General features: G+C 38.5%; 1 protein-coding gene across 2 annotated transcripts; it reads left to right on the top strand.

Moving 5' to 3' along the window:
* The first annotated feature begins 1,213 nt into the window (after positions 1–1,213).
* On the top strand, positions 1,214–12,166 carry LOC135674344 (nicotinamide adenine dinucleotide transporter 1, chloroplastic-like). 2 transcript variants are annotated; one of them, XM_065184115.1, is made up of 9 exons: positions 1,214–1,338; positions 1,464–1,559; positions 5,488–5,594; positions 10,001–10,043; positions 10,233–10,345; positions 10,733–10,827; positions 10,937–11,025; positions 11,105–11,199; positions 11,508–12,166. In XM_065184115.1, exons 1-9 carry the CDS (start codon positions 1,269–1,271, stop codon positions 11,727–11,729), a joined length of 930 nt encoding a protein of 309 aa, XP_065040187.1. In that variant the 5' UTR covers positions 1,214–1,268; the 3' UTR covers positions 11,730–12,166. The 2 variants fall into 2 exon arrangements, with proteins under 2 accessions (XP_065040187.1, XP_065040194.1); XM_065184122.1 differs by lacking the exon at positions 10,001–10,043 and having other exon boundaries at positions 10,233–10,283.
* The last annotated feature ends 4,263 nt before the right edge of the window (positions 12,167–16,429 follow it).

The raw sequence follows: 16,429 nt of genomic DNA, 5'->3' as shown, positions 1-16,429 counted from the left end.
CAAATAGACTTTTATTTTACTAGAAAGATCGATAAAACTATTTGTAAGAATTATAAAATTATTCTTGGAGAAAGTTTGATGAACCAATATATATTAATAGTATTAGATATTTACTGTAAAAAATAGAAGAAGAAAAAGATAATAGTTTATAGTACTAGGTGACAAAATTTTAAAGATGATAATATAAATTTTTTTTTTTAAGAATACATTAAAAAAAAGAGATGAGTTGGAACTTACACGAGGAGAGGTAAAGGAAAGACTTAACAATTTTTAATAGGGAATACAAATAAAAATTTAAGTACTCTAAATTTTACTAATATATAATGTTTTATAAATCTTAATGACGATAAAGGATTTATAATCAATTCTAAATAATTGAGACTTGGTTGTTGTTATTGTAATAAGTAATACTAATAATATATAATGTTAGGTGGGATGCTAAAATTACAAAATGACACTCTTTAACTTACAAATAGACATAAGAAAAAATCAAATCATAGATTAATAACGTATGCTAGTGATTCAAATTTAAATATCTTTAGTCATTAGAATAAACAATGATGGAAAAAAAATCATAAGCACAACGGAGAAGAATTAAGACATTGCAGTCTTTTATTGTCATATCTTCGACCTTCACGATGATAGCTGTGATAGAATCGATGAGATTAACATATTAATAGGGTTCGTTTATATTTATGCTGAACATATTTAACCCTACAAAATATAAACGCTTACTGTTAAATAGAGACCTTATAATAAATCATAGAGTATGTTTTGGATATTCTTAATTTTTTATTTACTTAACACAATTTGGAGAGATTAAAATTTGGATGGTATCTTTTTACAGAAAACAGAAATTAAGCTCGTAGTAAAAGAATTTATCTAAAGAAAAATAGATATCAGAAAATTCTTTATTTTTATTTGGAATGATAATTAAAAGTGAGAACGGAGGTAAATAGTAATATGTAGAAAGAATATATTATTAATCATGATGAATATTTATTTATTTATTTATGGCATCACATCAATGCGAATGTCCACGACGGATGGGTAAGAACGTTATGGCGCCCTTTTGAACATCGAACATACCTTTTCTCAACCAGTTTTGGTTAGTTTTAGTGGGACCCATAGTTGGCCCACTTTATGTCCAATGATCAGCAGGTAGCGTTGGGGGGCTCCGGGTGGCGTCGGGCTTCCTCATCGACGGAATAAACCCTTTAAAGAGCGGCGGGGGGGGAAGGAATAGGAAAGAGAAAGGGGTGAAGGGGATGGCCGGGAGATCCGACAGCAAGACCGCCCGGGAGATCCTCTGCGACGCTCTCGCCGGCGCCTCCGCAGGCAAGTCGTCCCTGCGATTTCTTGATTCTTGCCGTGGTTCTTGACGTTGTTGTCTCTCTCACTACTCTCTCTCTTGCTTTCTTGATCGGCACGCGGCCGTTGGGATGCGGTGGCGGTGGATGCAGGGGCGATCGCGGCGACCTTCGTCTGCCCGTTGGACGTGATCAAGACGCGGCTTCAGGTCCACGGCCTGCCTGAGATGTCCCCCTCCTCTTCCCGCCGTACGCTCGCGTCCCCTACCTTATGACCCTCGGCTTTGCGCTAGTCTTGACAGTATATGTTTGAGCTTTTCTTTCTAATCATCGAATTTTCCATTTCTATTGTTTTATGTTGCTAAGTGGGGTTTGAAATGAAAACTCATTACAAGCATCAAGAACTACCGAAAGTTAAGAGTTAATCACTTGCTTGGCAATATAGGGAGATGAACTGAGACTGTTCATAAAGTTTGAAGTGTTCAAGAATTGGACTAGTTGCAGAATTCCTTGTTATTTCTTGTTTGCTACTTTGATACTGTTGAAACACACATAAAACGTCCGATGGAAAACTAAAACCGACTTTAGGTTTTGATTAGTTTGGTTGATCTGTTGAACATGTAATTAGCGGTTTCTAAAATTTAGTTAAGTTGCACGTGCAAACAATGTATGTTACACAGTGAACCAAGAAATAGGCTTTAAAGGTTTGAAATTTTAGGAGAATGTAATGAAAGAAATTTGTAAATGAACAACATCTTATGGTTGTATAGGATCAAACAGATGTTCTGCATGCTTGTTTGATTAACAATTTCCTTAGAAAGAGAATGTGTGGTCTAGATCAGATCAGTGTTGTAAAAGGTGTTAGGCGCTAAAAGGCACCAAGGCTCCAAAACGTCTGAAGTGCTACTCGCCCAGCCAAGCGAGGCACTTGCCAATATAAAGACTGATGGTTGTTAGGGAGAGAAAGAAGCAAAGGAGGAGGCAGGAAAGGGGGGTTGTCAGTGCTGAGGAGGGTGATGCCAAGGGAAGAAGAGGCATGACTGCTTTGTTGGGAGAAGAGAGAGAAGGGCGTTGTCAAGGGAGAACATGGGTGGTGTGGCAGCAGGAGGGGGAGGTGCATTGTTGGGAGAGAGAAAATAGGAGGTACCTTCTCTAGCAAGATGGGATGCACCATTGGAGGGCTGCCTTCCAATTGTCAATTGTGTTGCACGAGTAGGGAGAGGGATCATCGTTGGCCATCTTGCATGCACAAAGATGAGCACCGCTGATGGTGTTGCTCGCAAGGATTAGGTTTCAAGGGTTTTGTGTGTTTTGTTTTAGATCAGGCTTGATTTGGTTAGACCAGCCTTAATCCAACATGGATTGGGTCCGTTCAGGTTTGAATCGGCCTGATTGGGTTCAGGCACTCACCTGAGCCGCTCATCACATGGTCTGAGGCGCGTGCTTGGATCATGCCTGATTAAAATCGTCAACCCAAGCCTAAATCAAGGTGCTCAGATCTCGCCTTGCGGGCAACTAGGAACCATGGATCAAATGATTGCTATTTCCTTCATTATAGACGATGAATCTCCAGCTGCGTAAAAAATAATAGGAGAGTATTTGTAGTGTACTTTAATACATATAGGATACAGAAGCTGGTTGGTTGGTCAGAGTCTCCACTGGACCCAGTATTAAGATTTCCTGATAGTTACTTTTAGTCTGAACCATTTGGCTGCTTATTGATGTTATGATGCAAGGAAAGTTATTTCGTGTTCTCTGGATCCTTTTCTTCATCTGATGCAAGAGCACACGTGACATAGGGTAGATTCAAATTAAGGCTTCAGAGATTATGCACTTGCTCAAGATTTAATTAGCTTGGGATAAAATGATTTATCCTTATTTTTGGCAAAAATTTTGGAGAGTCATACAAGTATTCATTTTGAGTTATGTTGTTGCCAATGAGCCCTATTCTGGTGTTGCTTGGTTGCTATGGTTATTAAATCATTATGACTCATGTTTCAGAAAATTTCTCCTTGCATTCGATTATGAGATAATGAAGTTTGTTATTTTGGAAACTTTTGTTAGCGTGGAACCTTTTATAATGTAACAATGTGGATCAACTTTTGAACCGACTTTGAACCATGCCCATATCAACCTTAGGCATGACTAGGGCCTAATCAGTCTCAAATCTGTCCTTGGTCATCTTAAAGGCTAAAAGAAGGGTCTATCCAGGCACGAGTTGGTTTTGTACAGCTTAGTGTAGCCTTTAATGATTTTCGTCAAGCAAAACTGAGCTCAAAGGAGCCTCGTCTGTTGAGGTACATGTTACAGTCCAGCATGATAGGAGAGATGACCGGTCAAAGGATTCTGACATAGCTCTGGAGTAGTGGAAGAGGCCGCCTATCCAACTGAAGATAGAAAAGGACATGCTAGTCATAGTGAGAATAGGAGTGGAAAAAGACTTTACTAACCCTCTTCTAGTTGAGTCAACTAAGGAGAGGACCAACCAAATTCTTCACACGATCCTTAGGAGTAGATTAGTACTTTTCATTTTAAAGTGATTTTATAATTTATTTTCTTTAGTATTTTTAGGAGATGTATTTTGGTGTCTCTAGAGCTTTCTTCTAAGTCTAATCAAGAGTCCAATTATGGGCACAATAGTGGATCAGGAATGTATTTAAATTATTAGGATAGTATCTCTTTATGTGATAAACACGATTACCAAATAAAGAAAACTTTTCATTCACATTTTCTCTTTGTTGACTTTATGCTTGAGTGTTATGTGGCCCTTGGGGCATAAGAGTTGGTTATTTATTCTACCTTTAATGAGGTTATTTCGTTTTATTTTATTTTTTAGTTGGCTGTAAAGGTGAGTGTTATATAATTTTTAAAACCTTAAAAGTCTTCGTTGGAGGCAAATATATATTAATATCTTTTAAAAATCTATATTGTTAAACAATGGTAAAATGCTAGGAATTTAAATAGATTTTTGGCTCAGTAGCTAAATAAGATCAGGATTTTTGCAAACAATTAAAAGTACACGATCCTTGATTAATGTGAAAACAGCGTCGTTGTAAACACTGACTTGAATGTATAACTTAGACAATTTTTGGTTAAAAGATTATATGTTGAGGTAAATAAAATCATAATTTGAAGGTTTAAAAGCATTGGTGAGAGTGGGGGGTTTGTCTTTTGTTGGAGTGGTTATACATGCGTGCCGACCAAATGTGCTGCTGGAATGTAATATAAAAAAAAGAAAAAATCCAAGCTCACAGGAAATTGATCGGCATATAAAATTTTAAAGAAAAATTATTCTGGACGAGCTAATTCTCCCATCGTCTCCTTTGGCTTCATTTCTGATGCCAATGTCAATGGATAGGCAATGACAAAATTTTGAGGAGAGCTGCCAGTGTAAACCCTAGAAATGTTGAGCAGACTGTCCGATGAAGGATTGTTAAGGATGGAACTAGCTTATCTTGCAAAGTTTACCCTTGGTTTTAAAAATTGATTTGTCCAAAAAGGCTGAGACCAAGTTGAAATTTGGACAAAATCTCCACACCTTATTGTAAGATACAATGAGCCCATTAGAGCTGTTTTCTGGTTGGAATGGGAAGTCTCGCTTGAAACTACATTGTCCTCTTCAAAATTTGAATTGATGGATAAAAAAGTTTATTCTCGGTAATGATTCATGTTTTTGGTCTTGTCACCATAGTGCTTGGCTATATTCTACCATGAATTTTATAAAACTTTGAAATTAAAAATGGAATTAGCAAGACAAGAAGGAAATAGTGAGAATAATCAACTCCACCTGTCAATAGATTTGCCACCTAGTTCTTCACATTTTGAACTGCCTATTGATATTCATAGTCACCCTTATTTTGAGGTGACATTTCACTTATTCCGCTCCTGTTTGATTGTTTGTGCAGATATCAATCACATCCATCCTCTATCTTGAACCAAATAGTCTTTTTCATGGCTTTGTTGTTTGCCCTTACAGCTTTGTGGATTTATTATAATTACTTCTAGTCTGTTTTTATTATTCGTGAGTTTATACGGGAGTTCAGTTTTTAAACAGCGATTAGGTTCTTCTATTCATACTAATTATATCCATATCATGTGTATATGAGGTCTTAGATCTAATTTTTTCCAGACTAGAATTGTCAAAGACTTGATGTTTATTCTTTTCCAAATAATATAGGCAATATCATCGTTTCAAGCTTAAAACAGATACTAAGGAATGAAGGCATAAGTGGGTTGTATCGTGGTCTCACTCCAACTGTTACAGCACTACTTCCAAATTGGGCTGTAAGAACTTTCCTTTTACTTATTTGCACAGCCATCTTTCTTTTAACTAGCCGTGTTGTTCGAAAGTGCTTTAATTTTCTTGTATCATCATATAATTTATTGGATTTGTGAACAAATAGTATGAAGTTTTACATGAAATTCAAGCGTAAATTTGTTCATTTAGTGCTTGGTGTGATTGCTTTATTGGATTCATTAGTCTATATTTGATTGACATTGGATGAAGGACAATTGTTATTTCTTGATCCTGCGCAATTGGACACTTAAACATAATATTTGAAGAAAAATGAAGACATATCCAGTGAGTTTGGTGTCAGTTCATCAGTGAGGTTGCTAGATTTTGACATGCATGTCACATATTTAATCGAAATATAGACTCGTGAGGTGGGATCACCTACGTCAAGTTGTCAACCTTGGCCAGACCCTGCAGGGGTTGGGGCATCATTTACCACTATCTTTATATAGAGATATACACATTTTTCAATAAGAGCACTCATTCAATGGAAATCATTTCTGTCAAGTTACATTGAGTTTACATGATCTTGGGAGAGAGTCTCTCTCCAACATATAAAACATGTGTAATATAGCAAAATTAGCAAGTTTGTGGGCTACAGTTGTTTACTGCCAGTAAATATGGCTATAGCATTCACAATGTTTCAAAATGCCTTTCACAGACCATGGAGGGTTTTTAGCTCAGAAAAGGATTTGAAGCACTGGTATTATACCTATGTTGAAGCTAGAGATTATGAAATCCCTCCTGAAAGCCTGCTTTATGCCATTGCAAAATGTCCAACATTCCTGCAGCTATTGGATTGCCAGCAACAGTATGAGAGCAGTACCCTGCAGTTATTGGATAAACTCGTGAGTTCTTGAAAATGAAACTAACTCCTGCAATCTGCCAGTTAGAATTGAGAGAACCATCACAATCTAAAATAAGTTGAACCTGTGTTAGATGATTCTTAGAATCTAAGTCCACATGTCTAAGAATGAATCCCTTTGACTTATGAAGGAACAATGCACATCAGAAAAAGCAACATTTTTGCACCATGATAATATAGACTGGGCATGATGGCTGCAGAATATGCAGCTATTTCAATTATTCCAAAGAATCCATAACGTGTTTGCTATCAGGGCCCTGAGTTTACTAGTTGAAGTGTTATCAAGATCCTGGCCTGAATCATCATGACCTTTGGAAATTTAGGATTTGTTGTCCCATTATCAAAATACTTGAACGTAATGTTAAAATTGATCTTTGTTAAAGGCTAGAATGTAGAAAAAAAATGAAAATTCACAAAAACATGTCAATCAAGGAGTCAGAAAAGGGCGCACACCAAGCAAGGGCCACAATTTATGTTAACTGGTTCATATTGCATTTAATAAAACTTTATGCCCTACACTACGGGAAAACCACCGGAGGAAGCTTGGTTTATTAGAAACTTGATTATTAGCTTACACTAAATAAACTTAATACAAATACTATTTAGTTTCAAATATAGTTTTCAGAATCAGTGCCGACATCAGCTAGGTTATATGATGGAGATTGGCGGGATTGGTTGAATTGGATTGGTAGGAACAAATTGAGCCAAGAAAATAGTTTAAATTTGTAAAAAATTTAAACATTATAATAAGCTGAAAATAAAAAATAAAAAGTGAAAACAACATTTCTAATCATGTTGTAGCTATATAATGTTAGATTTCATATTATATGTATCAGTGATTTAAAAAGCGCTAGGCGCCAAAAGGCGCCAAGGTCCAGAAACGCCCGAGGCGCTCGCTCGAGCGAAACGAGATGCTAAAATATAAAAATATATAATATAATTAATAAAATAATATAAAAATATATAAAAAATATAATATAATTAAATAAAAATTAATAATATTAAAATTAAAATAATATATTATTAATCTATTAATAATATTAAAAATTAATCATTTCAAATAAACTTAATAATATTAACATTTAACAGTATACAGTATACGTATACTGTTAAAAGGAAGTGTAAAGGGGTGCTGAGCCTGCGGACTGAGAAAAGAGGAAGCGGCGAGTGGCAGTGGCGAGCAGCGGGAGGCGCGAACGACGACAGCGGCAGCGTTTGCGAGCAGCGGCAGCAGGAGCGGCGAGCAACGGGAGGCCCGAGCGGCGACGACGGCAGCGTTTGTGAGTAGCGGGAGCAGGAGCGGGAGCGATGAGCAGCGAGAGGCGCGAGCAGCGACAACGGCAGCGTTTGCGAGCGGCGACAGCGGCGAGCAACGGGATCGGGATCTGGATCGGCAGCGGCGAGGGTTAGGGTTCGTTTGTCACTTATATCAGTTTTAGTTGGTTCGATTGAACCAACTAACCATCATAGACCGAACCAGGACCGAACCAGACCTAAAATCCTGGTTCGGTCACCTTGGTTAACCCAGGCGCTCACCCGAAGCGCCCAGCGCCTGGGCTCGGGCGAGCGCCCAAGCGGCGCCTGTTTGAAGCGCGTCGCCTGGGAGATTAGCGAGGCGCTCGGGCCTCGTCTCGCCTCGCCCGAGCGCCTAGGCGAGTGCCCGAGCGCCTTTTTAAATCGCTGATATGTATCTTTATTTTTTAATCATGTAAGTGATAACAAATGTTATATGCTAAAAATGAAAAGAAACTGTTGAAATATATACAATTAAAAGATTGATAAGAAAACTATGGTAGGTTTGGTGGATAAAGATTAAATTATCTAAGCAATATGATATATTTAACAACCGGAAAATAAACCATCCTGATGTTTAAAATTCTGTATATTAGTTTATTGGTAAAAGGTGAAATTGTCTAAGCTCTTTAATATTGAAATTGAGAGTTTGGCTTTAGAGGGAGATCCCGGCTGAATAATTTATTTATATTGGTACATTTTAATAACTAGGTTTTCTAACTTTTACTTGATTTCACTTTATAGTTTATACTATATGTGAGAATAATTCTAGGATATGTATATTTAGTGTGTTGACAAGATGTTGAAAAAGATCTACATATTAGTGATCAAAGGTGGGAAAAAAAGAAATCTATAAGCATGGTATAATCAGGAAAAGGAAGAATAAAGAACGATGCTAAACAAATAAAGAATAAAGCATGGTAGTAGTAGATGTGTAAAGAATGATGCTTAACTAATAACATTGAGATTAACAGAAGATGGAGAATTTCTTGAGAGGACCTTTTGTATAACTTGACATGGGAAACAGAAAATAGTGATAAGATTGAAATTTAGACACATGAGGAACGGAAGATTTGAAGATGATGAAAATAGGCATGACTGTAGGTCAGGATGGCTTTTACATTGAGGCTCGGGGTAGTTTAATTTATACACTAAAAGAATGCATAATGATCGGAGAAGCTTCTTAGTACCAATATATAAAATGCTTTATGGAGCCTGGAGTAGTATGACAATTCATGTTTCCTCAATTGGGTGTTAGATAATGCCATAATTCATGTTTGCTTTACGAGGAGTAAAATGGCATGATTATTTTAGTGTGCTTACAAGATAAAGGATGAGATTCTTTGTAACTAACATGATCCACCTCATGTATACATGTCACCCGTGCCAAGGGATAGGCTTGGGCTCTATGCTAGATGTTGCTTTAATTTATAGGAAAGTTAAACTAGTGAGTCATATTTTGAAAATTTAAGAGATGGTGATTGACTGATGATTGAGATATGTACACTTGAAGGTCATGCTAGCCTTGTCTAAAATACTGACATACTGTCATATAAGATAGGTATCTATTGAGGCAACTAATGGAGAAGAATATAGAGAGGAGGAGGACTTGAATATGATTTCTATTTATTTCAAAAATATCTATGATGGAGTTGCTAAAGATTTAATATGTTGAATTGTAGAAAAGAAGGGGTACCCAAAAAGTTATATTGTGGTGGTAAAGACTAAAGAATATATGGAGTAATAACTAGTCTTAGGGCGTTGGGAGTTTCTAGTGAGTTATTGTCACTGTGGGCTTGCATTAAAGACAAGTTTTAGGTCTATCTTTTTTGCACTGGTAATGGATGGTATTTATTATGAGTTTGGTATCACCGTAAGGTTGCTACTTTGAGATCCGAGTAATTAGATTTTGAATCATAAAAAAAAAACAATCTCTTTCTGCAGGGAGTAGGGTTGGATATGTCAATCCAACACAGATCTTGTACTGGTAGGAATCGTGTGCATCAAGCTTACCATTTTTTGTCATCAATACCTATTGTTGGTTTAACTTTTGACAATCAAGACCCAATATCAGTTCAATCTTTATGACAATTTTAGTTCAATCCAAGAAGCTAAGCTGAAAAGGACAAATACCTAGAGTTATTCATATCCTACAAGTTACCTATCATGTTCTTGTATACTTGCACATGCTAATCTGAACAAGTATATAGCTAATTCAATGGACAACCATATTTGCAGGTGTATTTTACAGTTTATAATCAGCTGAAAAGCCTACTTCATGGTTTGTCTTCTTTTGCCCCAGAATTTCCTTAAGAATTGTTTTGTCATCATTTATTTTAATGAGTTTTGAAACACATTTGGTGGTTCCTCTTCATGCTGGTTGTATAAAATCTCAATAAATCTTTCTTTTCTTTTTGGTCAATGACAAGTTGTTAAACCTGATTTTGCTTGTCTATTTGTGCATGTGCAGTGGATAAGAGTAATGAGCTACCATTCGGCGCAAATATGCTTGCTGCCTCAGGTGCGGGAGCTGCAACAGCTATTACGACCAATCCATTATGGGTTGTTAAAACTAGACTTCAAGTATGTAAAATTATGGTATCCATGTTGGAATTCTTAAACATATGATATTCCATCAATGAAAACTGCTGTCCATAATAACCCCTTTTGAAGTCGCTGGTCTACTTGATGTAAAGCTTTAGTAGGTTCCTATAATATTTTGAAAGCATTCAATTGAGACAAATAATATAGCAGTAGAATAGATCAAGCATTCAACCACATTTACTTGTTTGCCTACGATGAAATGGTTTGAATTTATTAACTTTTTTCAATTTTGCCATAAGTGGTTACATCATTTGTCCCTTTGTCCATTTTTTTTTTACGTTTCAGTTTATTTTACTTTGCCATTGTTGCAAACAAAGTATAATTACGTTGGCCATGGTTTGCCTGTCTTGTTCACATTTTCTGTAGACTCAAGGAATGAGACCAGAAGTGGTGCCATATAAGAGCATGCTATCTGCTTTAAGAAGGATTGCACTTGAAGAGGGCAGGCGTGGTCTATACAGGTCAGCATTCTTTATTATGCATAGGCAATACAATATACTAATATTACTTCTCAACCTTGTAGCATCTTATCTTTGTATGTTTATATGTGCCATATTACTCGGTACGTAGTGGCCTTCTTCCTTCTTTAGCAGGGGTTAGCCATGTTGCTATCCAGTTTCCAGCATATGAACAGATAAAGTCTTACTTGGCAAGACGAGGTAATATGAAACTCTATGGAGCTACAATCTGACAAGTTATCTCCACATTCAACTGAATGATTTCTACATATGTATGCAGATAATACTACAGTGGATAAGCTTAATCCAGGAAATGTAGCTACTGCTTCTTCATTATCTAAAATAATTGCTTCCACATTGACATATCCGCATGAGGTAGGCAGTTAGTTCACCTGTTCTACAATTTGAGTCTTTAATTCTTATTCTGTATTGTATACTTAGGGCAGGCTTATATGCTTCTGTGCTTCAATTCAACTGATGGTTCTCACCAGACACTTTAAGTCATAAAGCATATTTTTTAAATTTGTTAGGATTGATTCATCTCAGAACAAAGAGGCTAGGACTTTTTTGTTATTTTTTGTGTTTTCATAGTCATATATTATAGCAAAATAGGGAAAAAATAAATTAATCTTTTTAAACTTCTTTCTCTCTCTCTGTCTATCTCAATCCTGCAATTTTCCCAGGTCATACGGGCAAGGCTGCAAGAACAAGGCCATGCACACAATAATACTAATAAATATGTTGGTGTAATGGATTGCATTAGAAAGGTGTACCAGAAAGAAGGCATTCCTGGCTTTTACCGTGGCTATGTCACAAACTTGCTCAGAACTACCCCTGCTGCTGTTATTACATTTACAAGTTATGAGATGATTCATCGACGTCTGCTGCAAATTATTCCGACCTGACCAGAAGCACACAAAATAAGTCAGCAAAGCATCCACTAGTCAGATTGGATTTACAAAAGGGAGAAGAGGCATCAAGGAAAGAGATTGTAATCATTCATTTGAAACGAATTCAAGTAGCATTCAAACCAGCGGCTTTGGTCGTGTCGGATAAATTCAATTATCTGACCATTGCAGGTACACAAAGTAGCTCATGGAGTAATAAAAAAGGCTTTCTGTATCCCAGAAACATGTGATTATTTTGGCTTACATTTTCATCGAGCATAGGCATCTCGAGCTTGAAAGCATGTTTTGAACTTTCTTTCTTTCTCGGTCGTAGATTGACAAACATGTTGTATATCCTTGCATATGCCACAGTCAGCACGCTTCCGCAGGCGTGTGGTAACTGCTCCATACATTGTTTTGCCTTTTGTGATGCAGATGACATTCTTTACCTAGGATGGGGTTTGTTTATGCATTACATTGGTCAAATCAGGCTTTCCAAGCATTGTAGAATGCCGACACCTGAGAAGAATAATTCAGACAAATGCCCTTTTTTCTTTCGTGTGCGAGTGGAATGTTGATGCTCTCTCTCTGTGCGTGAAAAATGTTTATGTTATCAGGGGAGGATATTTATTTCATATGCTGCACCACCATCTCCTGCCTGTCTTGCCTTCTATTCCTCATCTTGAGAAAGTATATAATATCCACCTTGGTTTAGTCTTTTACACCTTTACTCGGTAGGGAGCATCTATTTACTCGCAATTGCTTTTGATCTTTGAAGTTTGTATTGTAACTGCTGGAATCTATATTTGCTCCAATGTTTAGGGAATGGGATCCACTGCAACTCTAGCCCAATCGGCTAAAGTCAACACAGGTCAGAGAAGCCGACAAAAGAAAAACATACTGTTATCAGTCTAAAACATCAAGTCGAAACGCTTTCTACCCAAGTTTGACTTTTCCAAGGTCAGACACTGCACTAGGCCATGCGTGCCCAAGAAGCCTCCAGAGTTTGACTACCATCCGATCTGATCCAACACCACCAGCAGTGGATTAATCTAAAGCTTCTCCCATCTCAAGAGGCAGGTCGTGAATAGATAGATCCCTTTCATGGTGCAGTTTGTTCAGTCAGCAATTAGTCTCTCCTATTAAATTTAACCTTATTGCAATAATATTGTTATACTGTTTAAGGAAAATGAGAGATAAAACACCAAATATGAATTTTAAATAATTTATGAGAGACAAAACACCAATTAGTCTTTTTCATCTTTCCCATGTGGTGTCTAATATCTTCTATTTTCATCTTTTATCTTGCCATGACTGCATCCACCCCGTCGCAAGGCCCCATCGTCTTGACATGCATGCCTCCACCCAATTGGCTATGAACTGACCAAGGTGGATGGTGACATGCTTCTTCTTCTTCATGGGCTCCATCGTCGTTTGCTCACTCTCGATCTCCACACACTAGGCATCGAACGCCCATGCATTGACGTTCGCTCAGTCGCTTTCCATCGCTTTCGTCTATCACTTTCACCCTATTTCTATTACATGGTTCTGCCCCTCGTTGCCACTTGTTCATGGGAGCAAAGCACATCAAGAGAGGTTGGTGACGATGAGAATAACAGCCTACTCACCACATCACTTAGGTTGGCGGAGTACAACTCTCCTCCGTTGTTTACACTACGACTGAGAAGCCCCACTATGGCCGCCACCTTCCCCTTTGTTAAGGTCGATAATGATGATGCATGAGGAGGGCTCAACGATTGGCATGACACAATGGCGATGCCTCGTGGTATGATAGAGGCTACAGAGATAGGTGATGATGAGAGATATTTATAGGATCATAACGATACCATATGAGAAAAATAGAAACAAAGAGACCATACATGACATTCAAAAGTACCAACTCTGAGTTGATACTTAAACCTACAATCAAAGGAAGTGCACTTATGGACACAACTCGATATGTTTTGTTGATGCAAGAGGTCAATTCATACCTATCAAACATCAAATAAGAAGGTAAACAAAAGGATTCCAATTTCAATTCCAATTCCAATTGTGAAAGACAATCAAGTTTGGTAGCTAAGAAGCCAAAACATCGTCTTCAATTGCATTCCGAAAGCTATATCTTAGTAAAATACTTCCATCTCGGTGTAAATAAACTACTTATCGAATCTGATGTCAAATGGATTATAATGGTTTTGAACAAGGAGGGGTTAACCCCCCTTCCGTTCCTCCTCAACTCTCTTCGTAAGATTTTTGTTCTACTAACTTTGTTGTGAGTTGAAGAAGACATGTATTTAGAGAAGTCAAATCGGTGTGTTCAATGACTTTGCTTCCTTTGTCAAAAGATCCAAATGTAACCAGATTTGGACAGAGGATGCCACCGTTGTAATAGGAGTTTGAAATAATATATATATTTGTTCTTCTTCTTCTTAAAGAAGAACACATTTCCTACTAGCTTTGAATGCAAAAGGTGTGTTTGTGCAAGAATTCAGCTTTTTGTACTCTCATGATTCTATCTACGTTCTCTTCATACCTGTCCAAGACCGCACTATTTATGTTGCATTTGCAGTGGGAGAAGAACGAAACCCTAATCCAAAATATAACAAGAGACCATTGGGAAGAGAAAGAATCGAAGGCCTACCTGAAGCGAGCTTTGGGTCGGTGCGGCCGATTTGATCTCGGGTCTTGAGACACGGCGCCTCGTGGAGATCTCGACGGCCGGCGATCGCCGAAGGGCCTTCCGTCCGATCTTTCTTTCGCCATCGCCCGCTCTTCTCCCCTAATTTCCAAACCGTCCGGACAGAAACCCTAATTCCCTTCCCTATTCTCCTACAGATCGAACACCAAAATCCTCACAGAAAACGACCGGATCTCTCCTCGGGGCGAATACGAATCGATCGATCAGTGAATCTTTTCGCTCAAATGAGGATGCAATGGGCGGAGGAAGGGCACCGGAACCCAAAAGGAGAGCGCGCGGGAGAAGCGAAGAAACCAGGAAACACGACAACGTTTCATACGTGCTTCTCGATCAGTGGAGGCAGATAAGGTCCCCGTGCTTCCGCCAAAGACAGCGCGGGTAGGAAGGTGGGTACAAAGAATGTACGAAGAGATCGACCCCGTTAAGGAAGCTTTCCAGGTTCCCGAATCCGCACCACATACATCGCATCTGTTCAATCCTTGGATAGATTGAATTCGGTGAATCCATCGAACTCTATTTGGGTTCGTCTTCTTCTTGCTCTCATGTCTCCCCACGTCCTGACACCGAGAACACGAGATGATGATCCCGTCGGTGGATCACCAGCCTTCGAACTCCAGCGCCATGGGCGACGTCCCTTCTCTTTCACCTCCTCCTCCTCCTCCTCCTCCATCACTCCGGAGACGCCACGTCAAGCGATGCTCTCCCAGCGAAGAGGAGACCGACGAGGAAGAGAAGAGGCCGAAGAAGTGTTCGAGGAAACTCCCGCAGAGGCCTCCCACCGAGCGAGTTCTCCGGCCGAGGAGCAGGGACAGCAGACACGAGGAGGAGGAGGAGGAGGAGGCAGAGGAGGAGGAGGAGGCGGAGCTGAGAGTCTCCCTCAGCCAGAAGGAGATCGAGGAAGACTTCGTGAGGCTGACCGGGTCGAAGCCGCCCCGCCGGCCCAAACAACGGTGCAAGACCCGCGCCCAGATCAGGCTCAAGGTGGGATGATCCTCCATGCTCTAATCTTTGGTAGCTTTACTGCGTGCTCCGCCTGTGAAAGCTTACGGTGCTTGTTGCTGTGTTTGATCGAGAACAGCGTCTCTTCCCTGGTCTTGGCTTGCCGAGGACGATAACATCCGACGCATACACCGTGAAGGAAACGGATTAACGAGGGTCGGATCGACACAAGCAAAAGGATGTCTGTGTTCATTTCATTATATTCATTATTGTGCCAAAATAATAAGCCGATCTCACTGCTTCGATCGGTGTAATGAAATCATCTCTTCGTAAGTATTAGATGCGACTGTCACAGATTTATAGCGGACAAGACTATATGTGCATATCCATCACATTCTCGATGCTGGTAGTCTCATTACAGATTCTGCATGCAATTTCAAGCTATGTATGTGAATGACGACTAATTAATATAAAGACAGTTTTATATATGGGCAAATTTCTTTGCAAAAACAAAAAGGCAAATTTCTTTGCAAAATCACTTTTTATGGAATAACCTTTTTCAAAAATAAAGAAGAATAACAATTATAAATATCATCAGAATTTTCTTCTTTTTTTTTTTTTGGTCTTATTTTTTTGTGCAAGATCAAAGAGGTGAAGCTTTGGGTTGCATCTCTTGTACATTAAATATATCTGTGTTTGTCTTTTCTAAATGTAGTTGGAAATTTTTTAGAGAACTGTAGACTTTAACAAATCATTAGGAAAATAATAGAAGCACTAAAAAATAAAAATTCTTATAAAAGCATAAAAATTCTCAATTTGAAGTGTTTCTTCTCTCCTCCTCCATTATACATGTCGTTTGGTGTCAACAGTTCTATCTTAATTTTCTTGTACTTTTAGGTGTTGAAGAGAGTACTGCTTAGATGTGAGGCTGAGAGAGAGAGAGAGAGAGAGAGAGAGAGAGAGAGAGAGAGAGAGAGGACAAACAAGATATGGAAGAAATGATGAATATGAGACCTAATCCAAGGCTTAATAGGAATTAATAGAATGATATATAGATTACCCAAGTGAAGCCCGAGATGGA

Source organism: Musa acuminata, chromosome BXJ1-1, assembly GCF_036884655.1.
Source record: "Musa acuminata AAA Group cultivar baxijiao chromosome BXJ1-1, Cavendish_Baxijiao_AAA, whole genome shotgun sequence".
Classification (NCBI taxonomy): Eukaryota; Viridiplantae; Streptophyta; class Magnoliopsida; order Zingiberales; family Musaceae; genus Musa; species Musa acuminata.
The sequence above is the reverse complement of the archived record's forward strand: the minus strand, read 5'-3'. Positions and strand labels throughout refer to the sequence as shown.

Excerpts from the sequence above, each read along its gene's own strand:
- LOC135674344 (XM_065184115.1), top strand. The coding sequence starts at position 1,269 with ATGGCCGGGAGATCCGACAGCAAGACCGCCCGGGAGATCCTCTGCGAC. Across the intron at positions 10,044-10,232 it reads GCTGAAAAGCCTACTTCATG|TGGATAAGAGTAATGAGCTA; the intron begins GTTTGTCTTCTT and ends GTGCATGTGCAG. Across the intron at positions 11,200-11,507 it reads CATTGACATATCCGCATGAG|GTCATACGGGCAAGGCTGCA; the intron begins GTAGGCAGTTAG and ends CAATTTTCCCAG.